The 18942-nt window shown below is 31.9% G+C and overlaps 2 protein-coding genes across 3 annotated transcripts in view; both read left to right on the top strand.

The window, feature by feature from the left end:
* The first annotated feature begins 6664 nt into the window (after nucleotides 1-6664).
* On the top strand, nucleotides 6665-11908 carry LOC147810832 (uncharacterized). The gene is made up of 2 exons (XM_087162105.1): nucleotides 6665-7052; nucleotides 8283-11908. Exons 1-2 carry the CDS (start codon nucleotides 6665-6667, stop codon nucleotides 11906-11908), a joined length of 4014 nt encoding a protein of 1337 aa, XP_087018231.1.
* Nucleotides 11909-13769: 1861 nt separating this feature from the next.
* LOC107454610 (techylectin-5A) overlaps nucleotides 13770-18942 on the top strand; it is a 24282-nt gene continuing 19109 nt past the window's right edge. Inside the window, exons 1-2 of one of the 2 annotated variants that reach the window (XM_016071856.4) lie at nucleotides 13770-14186; nucleotides 18745-18916. In XM_016071856.4, coding sequence (XP_015927342.3) covers nucleotides 14184-14186; nucleotides 18745-18916 — 175 coding nt within the window. In that variant the 5' untranslated portion in view covers nucleotides 13770-14183. Of the gene's footprint in view, nucleotides 14187-16296; nucleotides 16485-18744; nucleotides 18917-18942 lie in introns of those variants that run through there. The other variant, XM_016071854.4, reaches the window with a different exon arrangement.

Genomic DNA, 18942 nt, shown 5'->3' with positions numbered 1-18942 from the left:
TGTTTGTTTTTAAATAATTTTTATGTATTATTTAGAAACAAACAAACTGCATTTAAAAGATATAGTGATAAAAATATTCTGTTTTCCTGTATTAGGTGCCTTTTCTATGATCTAATTAGTTAAGTAATTTAGGATTCAACTATAATACTTTATTAGGCAATACTTTTAACCTATTTAAGTGACAATGCAACATTTAATTCTTGATTCAAGTGTCTTTATATCTTCTTTTAAGAGTCATAATTTAAAGGAAATCTATTTCTTCCCAACTGATCTTTGTTTGTTCTTAATTATTTTTTACCTTTACTTTTTAAGTGGATAGTGAACTTTTTTTTTGGTAATTAATACGTAAACTATTTTATTCGAATTAGTATTCTTAATCATACAGTTTTTTTTTAATTGTCATTAAAAGAAAGGAAGTTTTTGCATGTTCTAAAATAGAATTGTAATTTTTAAAAATGAAAAATTAACAATTGTGATTTTTTAATTAGTTTATTAATTATTGACTGTTTCAAAAAATATTCATGAATTATTTAGAAGCAAACAAACTGCATTTAAAAGACAGAGCTAAAAATATTCTGTTGTCATCTATTAAGTGCCTTTTTATTAGCTTAATTAGCTTAATTATTTTGCTTAATTAGTTAAACTATTAAAGATCCAACAATAATTTTATCACAAGACGGAATACTTAGAACATCGAAAATGCAACATTTTATCCTCTCTTAATATAAAAAAAAAAGTTGATGTTTCAGAAAATTTTCACCGAGCATGCTTCTCATTGTCATAACTCAAAAACTATTGGAAATAAAATAAAATTTAGGGAATATTATTATGCAATGCTTGAAGCTACCTGGTTTAAAATGCATAAATCTATTTAAATTCATTTTTATAAAAGCTAATTGCTTCATTTTTTTTGCAAATGATATTAATTAATTATAAAATATACACAGGGTTCCCACTGTCTGGAATTTTTTTTAAAGAGGAAGCAAAAGTGTGATAACTGTTGAGATTTTAAGCTACCAATAAATTTTTAATTTAAAGTGAATATAATTGACGTGAAATGCAATTTGTGAAAAAAAGTGGTAGGGCATTTAAAGTAGAGTAATCTGATATTTCGTAGTATTGACTACATCTTTAGTTTAAAAATTTAGTTGCAGCCAATTTGTTTAAAAATTAGTTAACTAGTAAATAAAAATATCAATATTAGTAAAATGGGGAGAACACAGATTCTTTTTTTCCCTCTTCCATTCTGAAGTTCTGAAAATGAAACAAGTCAGCTTTTTCTTTTTGAGAAAAGTTCCTGAGAACGATGGTCCTCAATAGATTAAGTGAATATACATAATGCTTTCAAGATGATTTACCTTCAAAGAATCTTTGTCAAGAATTAAGTGAAACATGTATTTAAATTAAGAGTTACAACTTTAATTTTTAAATGAGAGAAAACAATATTAAATGTTTGACCAATCTTTATAAAAGTCAGTTACAGAAAAAATATTAATTTTAAAGCCTAGCTTATTTTAGGAGGAAGATGTTTTCTAGTTCCTTACGAAAAACGAACACACAGAATTCGTATCGACCACCAAATCACAATTTTTTATTTTATCACCGTCGTTCAACTAACAATCCAGTTTGCGGCTACCAATTGTAATTTTGAATCTGATTCAGAAGACAAGGAGGAAATCCTGGATCAAGTAGTGGGAGAAATTTGCCATCGTAGAAGACTAACTCGCATTTGCTTTACATGGAGAGAACTTTCCATGGTCAGGGTGAGTACAAGGGATCTCTAACCTGTAAACCGTCTTCCTTTAAAGGATATTTTGAGTTAGCACTGTGGTTTGTGTGGAATCCGTATCAACCAGCCATGGCTGGGATTCATACCTGGGTCACCTCATTGGAAGGTAGGTGCTCTAATCCCTGAGCCCAGTGGCGTACACAGAATTTTTTCAAGGGGGGTGTTCATAATTTTCTGAAACTACTAAAAGAAATTTGAGTCTGTAATAAAGCACTATTATTTCCCTAATTTAGACAGCTAGACAATTTTGACTTTTTATTTAGACAAAATTGTTTAGTTAAATTTTGATTTAATTTTTTAAGTTTAGGAACATAATGTAATATCTTCTGAAAAAAGTCCAATGTCAAATGGGTGAGAAGTAACACTTTGAGGACCACTTTAACATTCATCAGATTTTGTTATGCTAGAAACGTTTTCTTCAACGGAAGTATCACATTTCTGTACAACAGAAAAACTTACTAGATGCTGTCACCTCACTAATTTCAGGTCGTGATTTTTTCTCAAAATAATTAAAAATTGTTAAATTCATGCGTTTTGACGTGCTAAGGATCCAAGAACAGCAAATATATATATGTATATACATATATTGGCACAGAAATATCCGCTATGCTAGGATCTCAAAGTTTCGAGCTGGAATGAATAACTTCAACGAGCACAGTATCTCCAATGGTATTGTTACTGATTTTTTCACTAGTCGAAATAGTGGCGACGACGGGTTCGGCGATTGAATGAACTTTTTGTTAAGACAAAACAAAACAGATTTAGCGACAAGCGGCAGAGATAACTCTTAGTCTGACTGACTAACTCCACTTTACTCTGTTCCCCCTTTTATATAATTTTTCACCGCATCTCCAAAATTCTCGAATTGTCTCTAAGACGACAGAACGTTTAGGATTCCAGAATCATCGCGTAAAGACCTCGCGAATGACAGCTAGTCTCGAAAACTATACTGGCAGGACAGAAAGGAACCAGTTCGCAAAAGTATCACGTGAATTTAGCTTCAAAAGTACAACCCTATTATAGTAAATGTTTTTTCAGTATTCTGAGAAATACCGTGAGAAAAAAAAGTAGGCATAAGGCAAATAAAAATATATAATCTTAAAAAATAGTAGCATGCATAATTTCTACTAAAAATTTTATTTTTGCCATTTTATCTGAGCTCAAGGGGGGTGTTTAAACCCCTAAACCCCTCCCTTGAGTACGCCACTGCCTGAGCCACCAAGGTTTTCAAATCACTATTTTTATATGTAACCAGTGTTGAACTGTTTACCCAATTCAGAGTTACTAATGTTGAACTCCGTAGCCTTGTAATTTTTGAGCCCTACCCAGAAGACAATGAAACTCCTGGATCAAGCATTGGGAAAAACTAGCCATCGTGGAGAACTGTTTGATGGAATTAAACAGCATTTGTGTTACATAAAGAGGAAAACTTCCCACAGTTATCCTGACAGCAAGGGGACTCTAACCCATCATTCGTCTACCACTGGGGATATTTTACGCTAGCATTGTGGTTGGTGCTAGCCGGGTTCAAAATTTAATGGGATTCGAACCTGGTTCACCTCAGTGGGAGGAGAACGCTCTATTCCCTGAACCACCGCGGCTTCACAAATCACTGTATTTTTACAATCGTTGTTGAACAGCCGACTCAATTTTGAGTTAACGACTACTGATGTTCAATTCGGTAGCCTTGTAATTTTGAACCCAATCTGGAATATATGGGAACCCTTGGATTAAGTATTGGGTGAAATTCGTCTTCGTGGAGGACTTTTTTTTATGGAACTAATCCACGGTTAGACCGATGGGAACGGGACTCTTACCCATGATCCGTCTGAGAATATTCTACGTCAGGACTGTGATCTAAAAGAGCCATCGCTGGGATTCGATCCCGGTTGGTTCGCCTCATTGGAAAGTGAACTCTATTCCCTGAGCCACCATAGCACCTCTATTTTGGAAGGTGGGGCTAAAAACAAGACTGATTTAATTATCCTAATAAATTTGAAGGTTGAATTTATTAAATACCTCCCAACTCTGCTCTGCTTGTTCGGGTAATAAACATTCAAAACTTTTTTTATGTGATAGTTTTATTGAGACATTATTATATAACGTTCGGATCAAAAATTATGACAAGCGTAAACTTAAAAATCGCCATTTTAAGTTTATTGTACAATATTATTTTATTTATGCATTCCCCCATTTTTTTGTTAATCATAACGTTTAAAATATGAATTCAACTCATTAAAAAATTGGGAAAAGACGGCGAAGAAATGGAAAAACAGTCAACCTAATGCGAAAAAAGAACTATTTTGCATACTTTTTGATCTTATCATTGGATCTTCACATATCATGACACAATCTTAAAGATTCACCGAGGTGACCTCAAATATGATAATTATATGATCAGTGCATAAATATTATAATATAATATTTTAAGTTACGAAAATAGGCATCAAAACATACCTTCTCTGAATAAACATACCTTTTTTTTCGATGGAGTTGAATTCTTCACCCTAAACAGCCGATGTCTGAGAAATTTGATCTTAACGCCATGTTCAGGAGAGTGGTAGAAAGTTGGAACTCCTTTAAGTTAATTTTGCGTTTTGTACCATATCTCGAGATCTTTTTTTAATGAGTTGAATAATTTTTGCACAATAATAAAGTACGTTTAGCGGCCTGTGTATGGGTTAGGAAACTGCCCTTGCGTCAGAAGGGTTCTGGGTTCGAATCCCGGGCAAGGCATGGATGTTCTTTCCTTCTCTGTACTATCTGTCTTACTATGTGAGCAACGTTGGCCCATCTAATATGGTGCCCCTAAAAGAGTGGTCAGCAAATCTGCCCTTCAGATGCCTGTATGACCTAGGTCATTCTCCAGGTGGGCATTAGAAAAAAAAATTCGTTTGTCCAAAGATAATTTCCTGCAAAATATATTTTTTAAAAATCATTTATTATTTTAAATAATGGTTAAAAGAATTTTTTTAATTGTTAAATATATACAAATATTACGATATTTTAAAAAATGCAACTTTATATATCAAAATGCAAAAGTTGAACGAAATCGGTCGAATAGTTCCTGAAAAATCGATTTTTAAAGAAACCGTATGTTTATTCGTTCAAATTTGTATTTGTTCGATTTTTTCATATTTTGACATATTAAATAACATTCTTTAAAATGATATAAAAAAATTTATCATAATAAGCATGTTTATTCTGAGAAATTGCATTTTGTTGTGTGATTTAGTAGCTGAAAATATCGCTTTCACTGATTAATTAATATATTTGAGGTTTATATATATTAATATATTTGAGGTACTGATTAATTAATATATTATTATTAATTAATATCACTGATTAATTAATATATACTCCCCCTAACCATCAAGATTCAGTCCACGTACGTGAAGATCCGATCATTAGATCAAAAGTAATACCTGGTGGGGTTATTTTTGTTGTTATATTTATTATTATTTATTCCCCCCCCCCAGTGCACTTGTTATTGATATATTATTGAAACTGTGTCTATAATAATTGGTAATTCAGAGTAAGGTATTTAAAAACGGTGTAAATGTATTTTCCAAAGAGAAAGAACTGTGATACGATAGGTATTTTTTTTTAGTTAGTTTATCTTGGTAATCAAAGTACATACATCAAATACCATTCGTATGAAACACACCAAATATGGAATCGAGTGAACAACTTATATCAAATACCTTTTTATTTCATTAGTTTGTCATTTTTGTAGAATACTAAACCTTAGTATTGAAAACGTTATTTGATGATTTTCTGCTGAGGTATAAATGAATACCATTCGTATACATTTCATGTCAGTTTATCACCTTTAAAATTGCATGTCTCTGGGCTGTTTGCTCCCGGACAAACTGAAAAAAAGGACAGTAAAACAGTTTCATTTCTATCTTGTTTTCCCAAGGAATAAAAGTCCACGTTACCAGGGAGCTGTAATGGTGCAGTCGGTTAAGGCGTTACTCGCAACGCTGGTTGGAAAGTTGAGGGTAGTGAGTTCGATCCTGTCGGCCGACAAAGCACGGAGTTGAACTTAGAATTGGGTCCACTGTTCAATGCCGGTTATATATCTGCGTGTTGCGTGTATACACAGCAAGGTGCGCGTTAAATCTGTTGTGGCTGAATGTCTTCTAATTGGTTGTGGTGTGGAAGTGTACCTGCTCAGGCGCTGTCCACGTCGATTGACCAGAGTCAAAAGTACGTGGCATTCCTACCATGACCGTTAAAAGATAGAGCCCTGAAAATGGGGCTAGGAACTAGGTCGTGTTTGGTGATTATGATGCCCATATTGCCGACAGTTATTAACAATGATTTTCCGTCGTAAAAAAAATCGATTGATGTTTATATTTTAATTTTCAATTCGTCTTAGTAGACTAATTTTTTCTTCTTCTTGTAAACAAGCTAGTTATTAAAGGATTTTACTACCAGATTTGCCATTTTTTTAAGGGACAAAACGGCTCTATTGTATCTGTTTCTGTTTAAAGAATTGTGTGCTGCCATCTATATTTCCTTTTAAAATGTCACGTGATTAGTGAATGTTTCATGTAGTTTAGTTCGCTTTAAAATGTCGTACAAATAGGTATTTTGTTTGTCGTGTTAGTATTTGTGTATGTTTATGATTTGTGTTCGTCATTAAATTATGTCTGTTCTAAGGGGTCGTTAGTTTCAATTATTTAGTATCCATTTTTTGGTGTCAGTTAGCGGGATATATTAGCGAGCAATGAAATTTTGAGTTGTCGAATCGATGCTTCAGTGTTGAGTTCCAGAACGAGGTTGATACTAATGACGATAGTTCCAGTGTGAAGGTTGGTGTTATTTTCTTGATCTGATTTATTGTGCTTTTATTGTCAATTTATTAAAATGTCAGAAATTGAAAAGTTAAAGGCTAAGCGTAAAGTTTTAAGAAATAAGGTCACCAAATTAATTACTAAAATTGAAACGTATCTCAATGAGTGTGATGATTTGGCTGATATAGATAAAACTAATGCTTTAAAAGAGTTTCGAGAACAATTAATTCACAAAGAAAGCGAGCTTATAAGTTTAAATAGCAAGGTTGAAGAGTTGTGCGACATTAGTGAAATCGAAAATGAGGTTTCGATTTCAGATGAATATAATGAGAAAATTGTTCTATGGAAACAAAAGATTATAAATGTAATTGATAATTTGAGCGCCAAAGAAAAAGGAAATATTTCAGTTGATTTAAGTATGAGAGAAAGTAGAGAAAATACACCCCCTTTAGCTAATTCAAGTAGTAACGCGCAGTTAATAAAAACTGTTAAACTTCCCAAGTTGTATATAAATAAATATTATGGTAACCCCGCGCATTGGTTAGAATTTTTTAATCAATTCGAAAGTGCTATACATAACAATAACAGTTTAAGCAAAGTAGATAAATTTAACTATTTAAAGTCTTATGTAGGTGGGATAGCAGCAAGTTGTATTAACGGTTTTGCTTTAACGGATGAAAACTACGATATTGCTCTAAAGCTTTTAAAGAATCGATTTGGTAATAAAAACTCGTTAATCCAAGCACATCTTAATCAGTTGTTAAAATTACCTTTTATTAGAAATGTAAATGATTTAATTGGCTTAAGAAAATTATTTGATTGTGCTGAGTCACAAAAAAGAAATTTAGAGTCGTTAGGAATAGATACCGAAACTTATGGTAATTTATTAAGTCCTATTCTAATAGAAAGAATTCCGAGGGAAATTGTTTTAGAATTCAATCGAAATTATCCTGAAAATAATTGGGTATTTAAAGATTTGTTTTCATTTTTGGAAAAAGAAATAAGTTCTAGAGAGAGGACACTTTCGATTTATAAATCTGATTCACGTGAGTATAACAATAGTTTTAGTAACGAAAATAAGAATTTTCGTAAGAAATCTGATTTTATTAAAAAAAGTAACTTTAATAGAAATGCGCAAAATGTATATCATGCAACAGTCGATAGAAAAAAGTGCATTTTTTGCGACAGTAGTGAACATGAAGTTTGCGAATATCAAAGCGTAATAGAAAGAAAAAATAAATTAAAAGAAGAAAATCGTTGTTTCCGTTGTTTTTCAAAACATCATATTGCTAGACTCTGCAAAACGAAATTGGAGCCATGCATAAATTGTAACAGGCGAACTCATCATTATTTATTATGCGAGGAGAATGATTCATCGGAAAACGCGGTTGTTCAATGCCACTCCTCCATAAAGAGAAATAGTGTTTTATTACAAACTTGTAGTGTAGTCGCATGTTTTGAAAAAAATAATAAATTAGTCAGAATTCTCTGTGATAATGGTTCCGAAAGAACCTGGATGACGCGAAGTTTAGCAAATGAACTGCGAGTGAAAATAATAAGAAAAGAAAATTTATCTGTTTATTCTTTTGGGTCCGTAATAACAAAACAAAAAAGCTACGGTGTAGGTCGTGTAAAATTAAAAAATAGAAATGATCCTAAAATTTTTGTTGAAATTGAGGCGTTAATTACAGATACAATTACAGCCGCACCTCTTTCGATTCCAGATACGCGAATACAGAATGATTTAATAGCGAAAGGTTTCGTTTTAGCTGATGCATGTTCGAATTTCAATCAAGGTTTGGATATTTTAATCGGGGCTGATTTATTTTGGGAGATTGTTGATAATTCTGAAGTAGAGAAAATAAATAAATCTTTATATTGTATTCCCACTATATTCGGTTATACGGTACAGGGAATTCAAGAGGAAAATAAAGAGAACCGTGCTACTTCGACAAATTTAAGTTCAGTTACGGATGTTCAGGTACTATGGGATTTAGAATTGTTAGGCATTCGAGATGAAAATGAGATAGCTACTGAGGATAAGCATTTAATAAACAAATTCGAAAATAATCTTAAGTTTGTTAATGGCAGGTACGAAACTTCATTATTATGGAAAAGGTCACCTAAGGATCTTGCGAACAATTTTTGGATAGCAAAAAAGAGATTCGATAATTTAAAAACTAATTTTGAGAAGAATGACTGGGTTGCGAGGGAATATAAACTTACGATACAAGAACAACAAAACGAGGGAATAGTCGAGGAATGTACTAGAGATAATGAGGAATATTTTATGCCTCACAGAGCAGTTGTGCGAAATGATAAGGATACTACTAAAGTGCGAGTTGTTTTTAACTGTAGCTCAAAAACTAAGCAAAATTTATCTTTAAATGACTATTTAGAAATAGGGCCAAATTTAAATCCTAATGTGTTAGACATTATTCTTAAATTTAGAAAATTTAAAGTAGCGTTCAGTGCAGATATCGAAAAGGCTTTCCTCATGATAGGCATCTCTGAAAAGGATAGGAAATTTTTAAAGTTTTTATGGCTTTCAGATAATTCTAGTAATAGCTTTAAAATTTTGCGAATGACTCGTCTTCCTTTCGGTTGTACATCATCTCCGTTTATTCTTAGCGCAACAATTAAAAAGCACATTAAACAGTATCTTGAAAATGCACCTAAATGTGTTGAAATGTTGGACACTGCACTTTATGTGGATGATCTTTATTTTGGTGCTGATGATGTTGAGGAGGCGTTTGATTTATCGACTGAAGCTGTTCATATTTTGGGAGATGCAGGAATGAATTTACGAAAGCTGAATTCTAATTCGGAAGAATTGAAGTCTTTGTGGATAGAAAAGGGTTTTAGTGATGTTAGTGAGAGTTCTAGTGGTAGTTTGAAAGTTTTAGGTTTGAATTGGAACCCTATAGGAGATAATCTGTCGTTGGAAATTTCCCCGTTATTGAAAAGTTTAAATAATTCGGCAAATACGAAAAGGTTTGTGTTACACGCTGCTGCAATGGTGTTCGATCCAGTTGGTATTGTTAGTCCTTTCGTTCTTAAGATTAAGTGTCTGTTGCAAGAGATATGGAAAAGAGGTTTAGATTGGGACGAAGAGTTGTCAGTAGATTTAAAAATTAAATGGACTGAATGGTGTGTAGAAGTTAAGCATTTAAAAGACATAGTCATTCCAAGGTATTGTTTTTTGTCATGCCCAGGAAGTCGAAGAGTAGAGGTACACATATTTTGTGATGCGTCACTCGTTGCATATGGGACGGTTTCCTATATTCGTTATATCAATGATGAGGGGAAAATCATAGTGTCGTTTTTAATGTCCAAGAGTCGTGTTTCCCCCTTGAAAAAATTAACTTTGCCACGCTTAGAATTAATGGCGACAGTAATAGGAGCTAGACTAGGTAATTATATTAATGGTATTTTTGGGGAAATGGTTTCTGAATATATATATTGGACGGACTCATTCATTGTTTTACATTGGATCAGGGGAAGGGCTGAACGATGGAAGCAATTTGTTTGCAATAGGGTCCGTGAAGTTCAGGATAAGTCAAATCCAAAATCTTGGCATCATTGCAAAGGTATTGATAATCCTGCTGATTTGCTGACACGTGGATGCAATGCAAGCAAATTGAAAGAAGGAGAGAAATGGTTCCATGGCCCTTCATGGCTGAGACTTGAAGAATCTGAATGGAATAATGATAAAGGTTTCAGCTCTTTGAATAGCGAAAACTTGGACGATGAAATTCTTGTTGAGAAACGAAACAAGCCCGTCAACATCAACATGAATGTTTGCAAGGAAGAAAACCAGCCTGATATTATGAACGTCATAAATAAAATTTCCTCATGGACTAAATTGCAAAGAGTATTTGCCTGGTGTAGAAGATTTATTCTAAATTGCAAGTTTCCAGCTGCAAAGGCTAGTGGTTGTTTGACAACTGCAGAGATTCAGAATGCTAGAAATTCCCTTGTGAAGATGGTTCAAAAATATGCTTTTGGTACTGAAATGGAATGTCTGCAGAAGGAGAAGACACTTCCAAAAAATAGCAATCTGTTGCCTTTGGCACCCTTCCTTGACTCATCCGGACTTCTCCGAGTTGGTGGAAGATTGAAGAATTCCAATCTTTCTGACCGTCGAAAACATCCAATACTTCTCCCAAAGGGTCATCATCTATCAACGATAATTGTGAGATATTTTCATGAAATCCATCTACATGGAACTATTCAAATGACATTATCAGCATTAACTCAAGAATATTGGATAATTGGTGTCAAGAATCTTGTCAGAAAGATAATTTCCAGGTGTGTAAAATGTCATAGACAAAATGCTAAATTTTTGACACAATTTATGTCTGATTTACCTTCCGTAAGAGTCACACCTTCCCGAGTTTTTTCTGTTGTTGGAACTGATTACGCTGGACCTTTCCTAGTGAAGCCCAGAAAAGGAAGAGGTGTGAAGACTATGAAATGCTATGTTTGTTTATTTGTGTGTTTATCCACAAAAGCCGTTCACTTAGAACTCGTTAGTGATCTGACTTCTGATGCTTTCCTTGCCACGCTAAGAAGATTTACTTCTCGACGAGGAAAACCTGATCAGATACATAGCGACTGTGGGACTAATTATGTTGGTGCATATAGAGAGTTGAAACGTTTAATTGCATCACTCTCTTCAGATGAAAGATTTCAGGGTTATCTTGCAAAGGAAAATATCATTTGGAAATTCAATCCTCCTGCGGCACCTCATCATGGAGGATTGTGGGAATCCACTGTCAAATCTATGAAGTCTCACCTTAAGAAAACTGTCGGTGAACAAATCCTCACCTACGAAGAATTCCTAACCCTAATTGCTGAAGTAGAAGCTTGCCTTAATTCTCGACCACTCACTCCTTTGTCTGATGATCCTGCTGATTGTGAGGCATTGACGCCTGGTCATTTCCTCATTGGTACTTCACTGACATCAGTGCCTAATTCTGATCTTTCGAAGGAAGTGATAACACCTTTACAACGATGGAAGTTAATGCAAAGAATGATCCAAGAATTCTGGAAGCGGTGGTCAACTGACTATCTTTCCACTCTTCAAAGGCGTCCCAAATGGCTCCAAGTAAAGAGAAATCTTGCTGTAAATGAACTAGTGCTAATCAAAGACGATGATTTGCCACCACTGAAGTGGAAGTTGGGACGTGTGCTAGAGACCTTTCCAGGAGCAGACGGTAAAATCAGAGTGGTAAGGTTAAAAACGGCAAATGGTGAGTTAAAACGCCCTATTGTTAAACTTTGCCCACTACCAATAATAGACTTCAAACATTGAACTCATACGAACTTTGAACTCATAATTACAATTTTCTGTCAAATCAAAAATTTTATAATGGTTTAATATTTGTCTTTTAGTGCATTTCATTTGATTAATTTTGTTTATTGTTTGATTACGATTCACATATATTTCATATAAGGTTGTTTTAATTTTTGTGTACAGATTCTTAAACTGAAATTTTTCTGTAATTGATTCATTGCTGTATTACTTTTAAAATTGAAGTTTGAATGAGTGTAATAACATTTTATGAACCCCCTAAGTGTTCATAGTGGGGGAGGATGTTTCTGTTTAAAGAATTGTGTGCTGCCATCTATATTTCCTTTTAAAATGTCACGTGATTAGTGAATGTTTCATGTAGTTTAGTTCGCTTTAAAATGTCGTACAAATAGGTATTTTGTTTGTCGTGTTAGTATTTGTGTATGTTTATGATTTGTGTTCGTCATTAAATTATGTCTGTTCTAAGGGGTCGTTAGTTTCAATTATTTAGTATCCAGTATCCTAAAATTTAAAATAGCACTCTATTGTCTTTGACTTACGTATAATAAAATCGAGGATGCAAATTGCTCAGCTCTAAGCAAAAGTTCTAATAAATTGACAGCGAATTAAGTTGTATAACTTGCAGAATACGGATAATTGCGTCCATTTTTTAAAAATGTCACCACGCGATTATTGCAATATAGTTAGATTTCATATGGTCAGTATTTTGAATATTTGATTGGTGGAAGAATTACTTAAAATGAAAAATACTAAATTAAAAATTAATCAAATTTCGTTACTACATGAAAACATATTTTTTTCATTTATTTATTTATTTTGCAAAGTTGGCATACCTGGGATACCCCTAAATATTACTCGTATTCTTTTCATGTTGTTAGTTCATCGCATTTGCTTTGCAACACATCTAAAATGGCACTACTTACTTAAATGACCATAACACTTTATAATGAAGAATGTGTATTAATTAATAGTTTAAAATTTCAACTCTGATTTGGGAGAAAACTCTTGCCATAATTGCAAAACTAGGAAATAAAAATTACACAAGCATTTATTTATTTTACAAATTTTTCAGCAGATTGAAATATTACTTGCTTTTCAAAACTTTTGTATGGAACCTTAAATTATTTGATAGTTGTTGTGGTCAAAAACCATTTTAAATCAAAGGTTAAATCATGCATTTTATTTTATTTAATTGTGAAAAAAGCCGAAGAAAACTACAGTTCTGTTTTAATTAGAATCCATGCTCATGAAATAAATCATGTTTTGGTTAAGTCGTCATTTTTTGTCAGCAGAATTCACGGCAAAAACACTGTGCCAAGCATTATCATACAATTTAAAGCTATGTCTTGCTTTTACATGGAATCTTAAATTATTTGATAATCGTTGTGGTCAAAAACCATTTTAAATCAAAGGTTAAATCATGCATTTTATTTTATTTTATTGTGAAAAAAGCCGAAGAAATCTACAGTTCTGTTTTAATTAGAATCCATGCTCATGAATTAAATCATGGTTTGGTTCAGTAGTCAATTTTTGTCGTCAGAATTCACGGCAAAAAGACTGTGCCAATCCATTACCATACATTTTAAAACTGACGTCTTACTGGAGGATTAAATATCTAAAATGATGAAACCTTTTTTATTAAGATAGATAAAATATAAAAATTACGTATTATGCAGTAAAAATTATTCATGATTCATAACGGACGCGAGAAATTTTCTTGCTTCTATTTCACACGATTAAATTCCAGATTTCATTAAAGAAGCGCAACATTTTCGTATAACGAACTTATCAATTACATCAACTCATCCACGGGGCCTCTGACATCCGCCCTAGACAGCAACAAACTTCCTTCTAAATATCCAAAACAACATCCAAGAAAGAAAGAAAAAAAATTATTTTCTTTTCCCATTTCTCCGAAGCTGCTTCGTATATGTGTGATTTCTTTCTTTAATGACCAGACATGAACTTATGAATTGATTTAAGAAATATGACTAACTGACGGAATTAACGAGGTCCCTTATTAGGCAACTTAGTATATGACCCGACAGAGGCCACATTATTTTTTTACTTTATTTTATTTCGTGTGATTTGTTGGTTCGAGGTTGATTTGGAAATACACCAATTGCCTCTGACGTCATTGCAGACTCTATTCCCATTTTATTTATTACCTTGTTCTCACTGAAAGACATCTAACTGTTGATTAGTGAGTTTCATTATTGTTTGGTTTAGGAAGAAGTGAAGGTTTGTGCATCGAACTTTACAAGTTTGGATAAATATGGTAATTATTTATTTTTATTTACTGAAATATATAATTATTAAAAGGATTTTTGAACTAAGAAATGTAAATGCGAGTACAAGATAAGAAATATTGTTTGAAGGAGTGGTCTCAATAAAAATTGGACAAAATTGTAATTTTTAATTAGCTGTTAAAATTTTTGTTTTAAGTTTACGAAGGTGCAGAATTATAATAGTTTTGAATCGTTTAACAAACCTTATAGGACTTAAGTATTTCTTTCATTTAGTATTATTATTTTATATGAAAAGAAATCAACATCTTACAATTCAGGAAGTTTCATTAGTATCTAGTTTGTACCCTTCAATCATTCATTAATTTGTATATACATTTCAATACAATACTCTTCTTTTCAATGCTATTTTGGTATAAGAATTTCTTAGTGTACCTGGGAATTCCTGAGTACTGCTGCGCTGGCAAATACCCTTTCATAAAAGTTGTTATGGTATATTAATAATATTACATTACAAAAAAGTACAATTACTTACTGCGTATTATTGAAAAGCTTTATGAAAGCAGTAGAGTGAAAAAATTAAAAGCACATTAATTTGTTATTGATAATAATAGGGGAAAAAAATTTTCTTCTATTGCACGTGACTTTTGAACGAGTATTGAATATATTTGTATCGCCGATTTACAATCTATAATTGTATTCTCTCTACAAGCTACAGTTCTTATGCAATTTAAGAATATGTTCCTAATTATTATTTTTTTAAATTCATTTGAGTGAATCCTGAGCGTTATCATTGAAGAGTATTGATCTAAATAGATAAAATCAGAGTTACAATTTCTTATTTTAGCAACCATTTTTTTTAGAAATTGTACACTACGTTTATTTTAATAAACAATATTTTATTGTCATGAGAAAACATATTATATGTAAAAATAGTTGAACGATAATGTTAGGTCTACCGGAAAATTCGTTCAGTGATAGAACAAGCCCCATTTTACATGAATGCAAAAGGTGCCTTAATTAAAAAAAAAAGTAATATTACATTTGAGCTTAAATGAATAAATCAGATGTACCGCTTAGCTTTGTAAGGATACAAGAATAAGAATACTTTCAATACAAGTTTAAAAATGTATGAACATTTTCGTATGCTTTGTAATAGAAAATTACCATTGAGTTAAAGCGTAAAAAGTCTATACCACATTCTTTTACAAAAGAACCTTTTACATAATTGTAAAAGGAGGTTTCATAACGGCCTACTCTTCCGGATTTTTCGTAAGATTTTATTTTCATATTTAAAGTGGTAGAAATGCTCAGGTTATTCCAATTAACTTTTTGAATTATAATGATAATTATAAATGAGTTTGACCACCACTACATATAAATAATTACAATAAATATATAAAAGCATAATAATCCTTGCAGAAGCGAATTTCAACGGGATCAAAAAATTAATATATTTTTGAGTCAGATTGTCTTTCGTTTATTGTTTTACAACCACTCTGAAAATCCTTTATCGGAAAGAGTGAAAGTTGGCAGGTATGAGGTTTGAACTTCCGTAAACAGACCTTTCCGGTAGATTTATTATATGCATCTTGCCATTACTTAATCTGTTATATTGACACAAACTACATGAAAGAATTTCGTACCGCTATATCGCGAGCGTGTCAACAAGCCACTGCCTTTTTGAATGGATGCTAGACACAGATCAGTTACGTTATATCTTAAAAATGAAATTAAATTTATAATTGATCAATTTATACGTTTCAAAACGTAATATTTCTTAAGGAAAAATGTTCATAGAAATATGATAGAATATTTCAAATTTCTTTTTTTAACATCTTATACATAAAAGATTGCTAAGAGATATACGTATGTTTGTTGTTGATCAGTTATTCATAAATTATCGTAGACAAGCACAGTAGAAATGCACACAATCATAGAATTTTACTTTTATGCTGTTGACATAATACTCAAATGGCTATCATAAAATGAAATAAGAGATCGTAACTTGTTTTGTTTTTCGGAAAATGCATCTAAAATTTTATATTTCTTACTTTTTTCTAATTTCTCTGTGTTGTTTCAAAGAATTCATTTATTTGCCATTAAAATTATAATGTTCCCAAATGATGTTGAAGGAAAATAGATTTACCAAACATTTCTGTAATATTATGTTAACAGCCAATTTTTTCTCGACGAACTGGAAATACATTTTTTTTGCTATTTTGTTGATAATGTTATGGTGTTTTCGCGTGATGACGTGATAAGTTATTATTACATATGCCTTGATATTGTATAGTTATGTGTAAACAGGAAGTAAAACGAAAATGAAAGTAAGTTTCTTATTTTGCCACTCTAAGAATTTAATTTTTTCACATTTTTTGTTTTGTTTTTTGTATTGTGTCATAAAATTGCCTTTAAATATTAGGTCTACGGGACAGTTCGCATCTCTTTCTACAGTGATGCTAAAGGTTCCTATATAAAAGAAAGTGGTATGGTATTGTACCCTATAACTCAATGGTAATGTTCTATTTGAACCTCTTCGAGACGGGCGAGTCATATATGCATTTTCAGGGTGGCGACAATTACGGTAAAAAAGATAAAACTGGTAGCCTAACTATTTTTATTGCAGTTTATTTCAGGATGGGGTAATAGAAGTTTTCTTTATTAATATCACAAAGACTTAGTTCAAATTAAAAATTATATAGTTACACTTTTAACAAACATAGATTGGGTGTATTAGATTTAAAGTGAAAGAAAAAATAAGGTTATCAAATTAGCCATGCCCAAACTTAAGCTACCACTTTTCATTTTTTTCCCATCCTGTTTTTGATTCCACACGAATATATTTATGACTCGCCCGTCCCGAAAAGGTTAAAGAGAGACATCATTGATGGTACAAGCAAGTGCATACATATTCGAACTTGTAAAGAGTGTATCCAAGAGAATTAAGAGGTACATCTGATATATATGTAAGGGTAAATGTACTTCCACTAAAAAAATAGCAACAAGCACACATTTAGAATTTTTACAAAGATGCCAACTGCTCCGAACATGCCAAAATAATAATAATAATAAAAAAAAGAGCGGTAAATAATTTCAAAGTAAATTGTGCAAATATTTGACTATTTTTGCTTGCTTTCTAAAAGGTATAATTACAGGGATGCCAACTGCTCCGCTTTCTGAAATAGTTTTAATAAAGTGGTAGCAAATTATACAGTAAAATTCGTTAGAGAAGGATAGTTAGGCCCACTTTTTAATAGAGTATCCAGTAGAACGATACTTATAATTTTTGATATATTTTACAGAGCGGAGCAAGTTGGCATCCCTGTAATTGTTAAGTGGTGAATTATATAAGCAATAGTGGTGAATGAAAATCTACTAAATTGAATTTATTAAACCAAGAATCACAATTGATAAACTACCACTTTAAAATATATATTTGCTGTCCGGAGCAAGTTGGCATCTCTGTTTTTATAAAAGGGGTAGAATTTATCGATAAAAATATTACTTTTGTTAATCGTTGACATTCTTAAATTTATTTTTGCATTTTGAGGTAGTAATAAACATTAACCCTTTCGCGCCGACTGTCACAAATACGTGCCAGCATAAAATCGTATCAACCAGGGTAAAAAGATAAAACTGGTAATCAAAGTAATTCTTTAGCAGTTTATTTGTGGGCGGAGTTATAATTGTTTGATTTATTTAATTCACAGTTACTTTGTTCAAAATAAAACTATTTAGTTATACTTTGAATTAACATTGATTATATATATGATTAAACTAACAATAATTAAAACAAAAACAAAGTAAGTCTGTCAAATCAGAAACGACTACATTTAAGTTACTGTTTTTTATTTAATTACGTCCTGATCCTGATTTTGTACGAATGCTTTTCTGAATCAACCGTCCCCAAGAGGTTAATCACGAATATTATGATTGACAGGTATGTATTTATTCAATGAGGTTAAAGCATGCTCCCTAACAATTATGGAATTTTTTTATTTTTAGAAAATATTTTTCTCACAAGTATTAAAAATTTTCTTGTAATATGTTTATAATTTATGTTAATGATTTGGCAGTAAAAAATTGTTGTAACGCAGCATGAAATAATTTAAAATGGTTGATTAATATGCATTTATTCAATGCCGTTAATGTATGTTCCCAAACGATAAGTTATAGAATTTCTTCATTTTCAGGAAATATTTTTCCCAAGCAGTAATAAAAAAATTTCTTGTAGTATATTTTATGAATCGGCAGTAAAAAAAAAGTGTAATGCACCATAAAATAATTTAAAAAGACCAAATTGTAAAATGGTCATGTCTTTAAGTTTTGATAATTTTTTTTAACTATCTCTTTTATTAAAAGATTTCAAAATTAAAAACTGTAACGCAAATCCGATTTAGTTCCACAAAAAAGTCTTCAAGGAAGGCAAATTGCTCTCAATACTTGAGATCCAGAAGTTTCTTGTCTTCTGGGTTGGGTTCAAAATCAAACTCCAGATTTTTCCTGTTTTCATAGAGGGGCAACTCTGATATTATTATTCTATTTTATTAGCAAATGAAACAATTTAACCTCTTTATAATTTTTCAGATGTCTACTACTCGGACATATTTCGCTTGGATTATTGTTGCTATTTATGTTATTCTTCCAATTACAATATGTCAAGAAACAACAACAGCGTGTAATAAAGCTGCAAGAACTGAAGCTTATATCGAAACTGCTGCTGCGTTACTTAGCCAAGCAAGAGAAAGTATGCCTCCCGGTATGTCCATATTCTTTTAATACCTT

Source organism: Parasteatoda tepidariorum, chromosome 4, assembly GCF_982258835.1.
Source record: "Parasteatoda tepidariorum strain Cologne lab strain chromosome 4, Ptep-v5.0, whole genome shotgun sequence".
NCBI classification, from domain to species: Eukaryota; Metazoa; Arthropoda; class Arachnida; order Araneae; family Theridiidae; genus Parasteatoda; species Parasteatoda tepidariorum.
Note: the sequence above shows the minus strand (reverse complement) of the source record. Positions and strands in the feature narration are given on the sequence as shown.

What these genes read in the sequence shown, in the direction of transcription:
- LOC147810832 (XM_087162105.1), top strand. Translation starts at nt 6,665, where the DNA reads ATGTCAGAAATTGAAAAGTTAAAGGCTAAGCGTAAAGTTTTAAGAAAT. An exon ending in ACCCCCTTTAGCTAATTCAA is followed by an intron (nt 7,053 to 8,282) that starts GTAGTAACGCGC and finishes CGTTAATTACAG; the next exon opens with ATACAATTACAGCCGCACCT.